The 8272-nt window shown below is 59.2% G+C and overlaps 3 protein-coding genes across 3 annotated transcripts; 1 reads left to right on the forward strand and 2 right to left on the reverse strand.

Moving 5' to 3' along the window:
• Position 1: 1 nt before the first annotated feature.
• Positions 2-675, reverse strand: VDBG_07721 (acetoacetyl-CoA synthase; the record flags this gene model as incomplete). Its single annotated transcript, XM_003002216.1, has 2 exons — positions 2-349; positions 439-675. 2 exons carry the CDS (start codon positions 673-675, stop codon positions 2-4), a joined length of 585 nt encoding a protein of 194 aa, XP_003002262.1.
• Positions 676-3655: 2980 nt separating this feature from the next.
• VDBG_07722 (serine palmitoyltransferase) lies at positions 3656-5647 on the forward strand (the record flags this gene model as incomplete). Its single annotated transcript, XM_003002217.1, has 1 exon — positions 3656-5647. One exon carries the CDS (start codon positions 3656-3658, stop codon positions 5645-5647), a length of 1992 nt encoding a protein of 663 aa, XP_003002263.1.
• Positions 5648-6424: 777 nt separating this feature from the next.
• On the reverse strand, positions 6425-7936 carry VDBG_07723 (betaine aldehyde dehydrogenase; the record flags this gene model as incomplete). Its single annotated transcript, XM_003002218.1, has 1 exon — positions 6425-7936. One exon carries the CDS (start codon positions 7934-7936, stop codon positions 6425-6427), a length of 1512 nt encoding a protein of 503 aa, XP_003002264.1.
• Between the last annotated feature and the right edge of the window lie 336 nt (positions 7937-8272).

An 8272-nucleotide genomic window follows, 5' to 3' on the forward strand; every position in this document is an offset into this window, starting at 1 on the left:
CTTACCCCCGTTGTCGGGGATGATTCCCGACCCACATGGCACCAGACAGAAACACGTCGCACGAACGAGGACCACGAGAGCTTGAACGTGATTCGAGACATAGCCGGCGACAACGTTCGTCCTCGGTCACGCCGTGGGCACGCAGGGCGTTGATGCAGCGGCGGACAGCATTACGAAGCTCGGCCCACGTCGTCGACACAGGGTTGCCGAGCTCAGTCGTCGTGATGATGGCGACGGCATTAGGGGAGACGTCAACGTTCGCCGGGAAGAGGAGGTTCTCCGCAAAGTTGAGACGCGCACCAGCGAAGAAATCTGGGCGCGGGTACATGGGAGCAGCTCTGGGAAGGACCTGCAGGCGTGTCAGTCAGGGGTACTGCGTGAGGCACACAAGCTATCCTGGGCATAGGGTAGTGGAAGGAGGCCAGCGAGACTACCAACCTCATCGAACGACTTGGAGGCCTTGACACCAGAAAAGTGCCAGACCTCCTCCCAAAAGGCAGCCACATTGTCAATGGACCACTGGTAGACGGCAGGATAGTCATTGAGTTGCAGGCCGTACTTTCGAGACGCCGCGGGTGAAGGCCCAGAGTGGTGTGAGGTGGGGTCTGGATGTCTCCAGAGTTCACGCGTGGGTGCCGAGGAGGCCTCGGCTGAAAAATGGCCGTTGACGGCCATGATGGTGACGAGGAAGCGTGCTGTGTTTGCAGGTGATGCACTCGAGCTTGGCGGCCAGTGGCTCTTTCTCGAAGACGTCGTCGTGGTCGTGATGGGAAATTTCTCGGCCTCGAAGAATGGCCCTGCTTGGAGTTCACTGCATCCCCAAAAAACCCGAAAGGGGGGGTGAGCAAGAGCGGGATAGGCAGGTCCCTTGGGTTTCCGTTCAGTTGGGCCGTCGCATTCCGCATTCCGAGCCGAGGGGCCAGGGCCATAGCCAAGGCCAGAACCAGAAGATGGGTGATTTGCTTGTTGGTGATTGTTGGGAGCGAGGTTTCCCCGCCCCCACCACCGACCCGAAGTCCAGGCGACGTGTGGCTTATTTTGTGGCTCATGCAGTGGCTTGCACCGCACTCGTACATGGCTCATGGCAAACCGTGCCTGGGAGGGAGGTCATATCGGCCTGGCAGGTCCTATCGGCCTGGCAGGCCATGATGCCACTGGCAGATCATGTCAGCAAATATGCCGCAAGAAAGGCAACCTAACCAAGTTGGAGGCCACCCAGGTTGTACATGTAGGCACCACTACTAAGCGTAATGACGGGGGTGTCTCAGCCCGCTTCCATTCCTGATCCTGCTGCCTCACTCAGCCTCCCCTCCATGCCTCGTACCTCATGCCCCCATGTCATGCTTTGCCTTGCCATGCCTGCCATGCCCATGTTGTGCCAGACACGAATGCCTCAAGTGGCGCCCTGTATGGGTGTCTGGCCCAAAAAGGGACGAACAGATGAACAAAATCCTTGCTTTGGGAGCAGCAGCAGCAGCAGCACAAGCATCAGCAATGGCCCCGTGATGCTCTCTCGCTACGGCTCGAACGCATATACCGCACAGCAGTGCTGCAGGGCTTCACGCGCGCAAACGGCAGATTGATGATGCGTTGGCACACACGCCGGTTCTGCTCTTTCGCAGTAGCACCCAAGACGATGATGGCATGATGCCGAGAGTTCGCTCACCATCTGACTGCATGGGGAAGTATGTGGGCTGAATAATAAGCGGACAACGGGAGCTTCCATGGTACATGGTACAGCGCCCGGCCATCCCGGACTCTCTATTCGTACCCACCTGCCAGGTGCTTTACATGTAGGTAGCTAGACTGGTACCGCCAGAAAATGCCCGTCACCTCTTTATTTGCGAACATCCCGCACCAGAGCTAGAGAGCGTATCGTCGGCGCCGAGATGTCCGTTTTGCCGGCCAACGTGTCGCTCCATGTGGTCATCAGGTTGCGTTCGGCATTGCAGCTCCCTACAGTGCCTACTGCGCGCGGCCTGTCAGGACTGTCGACTCGGTTCGGAGGCGGAGTGTTCAGATCATGGCCCCATCCCGCGACTGCCGTTCACCCCCAACCTACTAACTCCAACATCGCTCATCGCCTCTGTGCATCGCGACCGCCAAGCCGTATCACGCGTGACGGGGTTTGGGACAGGCTGCAGAGACCGAGATTGGGGCGTCGGACGCGCGCGTTGAGTGGTCGGACCGCCGCTGACGGTTCGGATTGCTCGGGATGGGAATGCACTGGATATGCGGCCCCTGTGCATGGGGATGGCCCATGGGACTCTCTTTCAAGGCCCTGTCTTCTCTCCAAGGCCTGTTCTCCAGAGCCCCAAGAGACAATCAGAAACTCGCCGGGGTACTTCAGCAGCCTTTCCCCCCCCCGTCCCCGTCCCCATCCCCGTCTCCCGTCTCCCGAGCATCCAAGGGGAAAGAAAAACGCCTGTGCTCGTGAGAGGCCCTGTCGATTTGGCCCATCCCGTAATCACTCATCATCCATCGAGCTCGCCGCAATTCCTCGATCCGCCTTCTCTACCCTCTCTCTGTCTCTCTCTCTCTCTCTCTCTCTCACACCCTCGCCCTCTTCTCTCCGTCGTCTCCTCCGGCCTCACTGCTCACCATTTCTTCCGACCCCAGTCTCTCCTTCTTCCAGAAATAAATTTCGAGCACGCCAATCCTCTCCTCGAGATCGGTGACGTCGGATCTCCCCAACGACAACCCCCCCCTAATCCGCCGAAGTACCAACTACAACGTACTTGCAGGACTGCACTGCACCTACCTAGTAGCCCAGCTGTCTGCAGGTGGCGAATCTAATCAAACACGGTTCGCATCGAAAAGTCGAAATTTTTGGCAGCTACTTTCCGCCGGCTCTACGCCCAGTGGCTCCCTCTCGAACCCGAACCCCACCTGCCAATCTGCCCCTGGCTTTTGGCTTTCGGCTGTGACGACCCAACTGCGTGCCTTCCTGCCCATCCCCCCCCTTGCCCCCCTCCCCCAAACAGCCCACGGCAAGCACCAGCCTTCTGCACCTGCAACCTGCACCTCCCACCCTCCCGCGGCACAGAGAGGCTCAGGCACAGGATCCGGCACAGCCTTCCCACCCACACACACACACACAAGTCGATCACGACAACGACAACGAGGCGACGCGCAATCCTGCTTGCTACTCGCTTGCCTGGCTGCTCGACCTGACAGTACCGTGTCGTCTCTACACCTCGACTTGACTTTGTGTGTTCGACGCGCCCTACAATCGATTCTAGCTTTCATTAGCCAAAGACGATAAACTGCATTGCTCAGAGGTCAGTCCTGCCCCCTTTTCTTCTCCCCTCTCACCGGGCGGTGAGATCTCTCGAGCTGTGGTAAACAACCTCTCCCCCCCTGAGATTCAATTCAATCGACTACTGCCTGTCATTGGGAGCCGAATCTCCTGGTGGCTCGTCAGTATCTCCCTCATCGAGGTGTCGGCCATTTTCCTTCTTGGTTCCTCAATGCCCCCTTGCGTCTCCTTCCCTCGTGGCCACGCCGCCACGCGTCTATCGCTTGTCAAGCACCACAACACTGCAATGATCAGCCTGCTAACAAGCTGCAGTTCACCTTGATAGACGTTCGTTCCCGCGAGCTTATCTACCGAGCGTAATTCCTACCTTGCCAGCCGAAAAGAACAAACCACAGCATGCCCCGAGGAATCAAGCTCCCCTTCACGTCCTCCTCCTCCCCCGCCATGCCTCATACCCAATCCGACAAGGAGAGGCGCCCTTCAAGATCCGGCAACAGGATAGCCAACTTTTTCTCGTCCCCCAAGAACAAGGAACAGTCTGCCCAGCAGGCCCTCCTCGCCATGCAGCAGGGCAACATCACCCCCTCGGCCATGGCTCTGCCGACCATCTCCCTATCGACCGCCTCTGCCGGTGAACCCGACAGCAAGCTTGACTCGACCACCCTTTTCTCCCCTCCCTCCGCCGCCGAGTCCGAGAACAAGCGCAGGGCCGACTCGCAGTTCGCGCCCCTGTCCGACCCCAGCCATCTCTACGTGAGCATGCACCACGGCGAGCCCCTCGAGGCGCCCATTGTCGACGACCCTGCCTACTACTTCCTCATCACCACCTACATCAGCTACCTCTTCCTCATCCTCCTCGGCCATATCCGCGACTTCTTTGGCAAGCGCTTCGGCAACAAGAAGCACTATCAGTCCCTGAAGCCCCACAACGGCTACGCCTCCCTGAATGACGACTTTGACAACTTTTACACCCGTCGTCTGAAGCTGCGTCTCGATGACTGCTTCGCCCGCATCACCACCGGCGTTCCCGGCCGCTTCATCTCTCTCCTCGACCGCACCTCGCCTGACTTCAACCGTACCTACCACTACACCGGCACCACCACTGAGACGCTCAACATGAGCTCGTACAACTACCTCGGTTTCGCCCAGTCCGACGGCCCCTGTGCCGACGCCGTCGAGGAGACGGTCAAGCGCTACGGTGTCAGCTTCTGCAGCACGCGTGCTGACGCCGGTACCTCTGACCTGTCCCTGGAGGTCGAACGCGAGATTGCTGCCTTTGTCGGCAAGCCTGATGCTATGGTCTTCTCCATGGGTTTCGTCACCAATGCCAGTTCCTTCCCCGCTCTCGTCTCCAAGGGTTGTCTCATTCTGTCCGATGAGCTCAACCACGCCTCTATCCGCGTCGGTGCCCGTCTGTCCGGCGCTGTCATTGCCGCCTTCAAGCACAACGACATGCACGATCTCGAGAAGAAGCTCCGTGAGGCCATCTCGCAGGGCCAGCCCCGTACCCACCGCCCGTGGAAGAAGATTCTCGTCGTCGTCGAGGGCCTCTACTCCATGGAGGGCACCATGTGCGATCTCCCCGGTATCCTCGAGCTCAAGGACAAGTACAAGTTCTACCTCTTTATCGACGAGGCCCACAGTGTTGGTGCCCTCGGTCCTCGCGGCCGTGGTGTGTGCGACTACTTTGGCGTCGACCCTGCCCGCGTTGACATCCTTATGGGAACCCTGACCAAGTCGTTCGGTGCCAACGGTGGCTACGTCGCCGCGAACAAGAACATCATTGACAAGCTGAGGAGTACCAATGCCGCGACGATGCTCGGTGAAGCCCCGACACCCTCTGTCCTCATGCAAATTCTTTCTTCTCTGAGGATGATCACTGGGGAGCTCTGCCTCGGCCAGGGCGACGAGCGTCTCCAGCGTATCGCTTTCAACTCCCGCTATCTCCGCCTCGGATTGAAGCGTCTCGGCTTCATCGTGTACGGCCACGACGACTCCCCCATCATCCCCATCGCCCTGTACCACCCCGGCAAGATGTCGGCCTTCAGCCACGAGATGCTCAAGCGCAAGATCGCCGTCGTCGTTGTCGGCTACCCTGCCACGCCCCTCATCAGCTCCCGCGCCCGTTTCTGCGTTTCATCCGCCCACAACAAGGACGACATGGACCGCCTGCTGCAAGCTTGCGACGAGGTCGGTGACATTCTGCAGCTCAAGTTCGCCACGGGCATCGCCGGCGGCGCTGAGCCCTTACCCGAGGGCGTAACCCCCGAGGGCGAGAAGGAGTGGCGCCGCGCCAACGGCATCGAGGCCGTCGTCAAGCCGCCACGCTGGAATATGAAGGATATTCTCGCGCACGGCGTGCAAGATTCCAAGATGCGCTTGCGCTAGGCTCGCCAGCCCAGACGCAGGCTTGACCTGGTGCGCGGGCGTGTGCGTGTGCGTGTACGTGTACAATCTGACGACGACGATGGCGGAAGGGGGTGGCGGATTTTGCACGAGATTGTCTGGGCGGTGCTACGGCGTTAAAAGACCATGACCATGTTGTTGAAGTTGTGTGAAAAACAAACCCCCGTTTGCAAAGCAAAGATGAGCAGGCACAGCGAATGAGAGAAGGGGAGAAGAAACACGCATTTTGAAACTCGGAGTCATGGGAACCAAATGTAATCGGGGAAGGGGGGGCTTGCTCCGGCTTATTGGGAGCTACTTGGGTTGGGACGAATCTTCCTCCCCTTCCGTCATGGAGTATCACTGTCGTTTTGATATTGGTTTTTTTTTTCTGTCCTCTTTTTTCCCCTCCTCATTGAAGGATCCCGAATCCTCCTCCTCCCTTGCTCACCCGCTTTGACGGCTGGGTATTCGGTTCAACTGCCTGGTAGGCTTGTGGGGGCACACGAGCTGGCTTATATAGAATAGCATGAATGCACATACTGAATTGCGCCTCGTGTACCCCATTATTATGTTCAGGTGATGTCTGAATCAACAAGCTTGGCTTTTCGCAATTCGGTCAGGCAGTGTGCATCCGTCGTTTCCTCGCAGCACAGAATTCATTGCATAGACATTCAAATTTGGTATGTACTCCGATCCAGCCAATCCAACAGATACACCTAGGCTCCGACCTAAATCATCAAGCATCAAAAACATTCATTCTCTTTTTCTCCCCCTTTTCTACAGCTTGGTAAAGGGCGTGCCGACCTCGCCGCTCATGTCCACAAGCGTGCTCTTGTTGCGCACCCAGGCCTCGAGACCCTTCTTTCCGTCTCGACGCGAGACCGCTCTGCTTCCAGCCGCTACGGACATTTCGGCGGGCGACTCGCCCATGTGTTGATCCAGGTGATGCCGGCCTCGAGGCGCGCGACAACATCGTGGCAGAGGTTGATATCCTTGCCGACAACGCCAGCGGCCAAGCCGAGCTCGGTCGTGTTGGCGCGGGTGACAGCCTCGTCGACGGTCGAGTAGTACAGGATGGTCATGACGGGTCCCGAAAATCTCCTCGCGCGTGATGAGCATGTCGTCGGTGCAGTCGGTGAAGACAGTGGGGGCGGACCCAGTAGCCGTTCTTGAGGCCCGCGGGAAGCTCGCTGCTGGGAATGGGGTCGGCGCCACCGGCGAGCAGTGTGGCCTGTCGTCGTTGATACCAGCGCGAATGTATGAAAGGACCTTCTCCCGGTGAGGGCCGCTGCTGAGGGGACCAAAGTTCGTGGCAGGGTCGAAGAGGTCGCCTGCGCGAACATGGGGCATCTTCTCCTTGAGCGAGGCCTCAAATGCGGGCTTCATGGCCTTGGGCACGAACACACGCGTGCCGTTGGTGCAGACCTGGCCAGAGGAGAAAAAGTTGGCGAGCATGGCGACGTCGGCAGCCTTGGCCGGGTCGGCGTCGGGAAGCACGACAAGAGGTGACTTGCCGCCGAGCTCCATCGTGGCGTACTTCATGCTGCCGGCCGCGGCACCGGCGACCTTCTTGCCGGTGGATACCTGGCCGGTGAAGCTGACCTTTGCAATGGCGGGGTGGGCCGTCAGGGCAGCACCGACCTCGCCGGCACCGTAGACAACGTTGAAGACACCGGGCGGCACGCCCGCCTCAGCGAAGAGAGCGGCGAGAGGCTCGGCGTGCAGAGGCGTAAACTCGGACGGCTTGTAGACGAGACAGTTGCCAGCAGCGAGAGCAGGGGCCGACTTCCACAGAGCAATCTGGATGGGATAGTTCCAAGCTCCAATGGCAGCGCACACGCCGAGGGGCTCCTTGGCCGTGTACACGAGGGCCGAGGGCCTCAAACGGAAGGCCTCGCCTGCAAGACCACCAGCGGCAGCGAGGTTGGCATAGAATTCGAGGACGTCGGCGCCTGTGACAACGTCGACAGCCTGCGTCTCGGAGAAGGGCTTGCCCGTGTCGAGCGTCTCAGTGCGGGCGAGTTCATCGTTTCTCGTGCGAAGCAGTGAGACGGCACGTTGCAAGATACGCGAGCGCTCAAGAGGTGGCGTCGCCGCCCATGAGGGGAAAGCGGCTTGTGCGGAACGAATAGCGGCGTCGATGGAGGTCTTGGAGGAGGTGTGCACGTTGCAGACGGGACGAGCGGTGGAGGGATCGATGGAGGGAATGGAGGCGGGGGAATCACTGGCGGGCTGGGGGCGGCCGTTGTAGATGGTATGGCGGTCGGCCTGCTTGGTGATTGTGACCATGGTGGGCGGGCGGTACAGGAAGTCGATGTCTGGAGTGTGGGCTGATGTGTGGAGAGGGGAAGAGGGAAGAATCGCAGGTGAGACGGGCAGACAAGGCAATGTATGGCAAGGTAAAGCCGAGGGAGTCGGGTGAAGCTGTCAAGGCGGTGGAGCTGCCGGCCGATCTTGAGATGATGGTTGGGGCCAAGTCGTGGTGTGGTGTTGACGAGAGAGAGAGCTCTTCCTCCGATATCAGATGCCCGAGATGGCTTTGGGTAAGCAGGGGTGCATGTGTCAAACTGGGTCTTGGGGCTTCAGGGTCAGACAGGGTGGACGAAGACAAAGATTGCGTGTGAC

Source organism: Verticillium alfalfae, genomic scaffold, assembly GCF_000150825.1.
Source record: "Verticillium alfalfae VaMs.102 supercont1.10 genomic scaffold, whole genome shotgun sequence".
Lineage (NCBI taxonomy): Eukaryota > Fungi > Ascomycota > Sordariomycetes > Glomerellales > Plectosphaerellaceae > Verticillium > Verticillium alfalfae.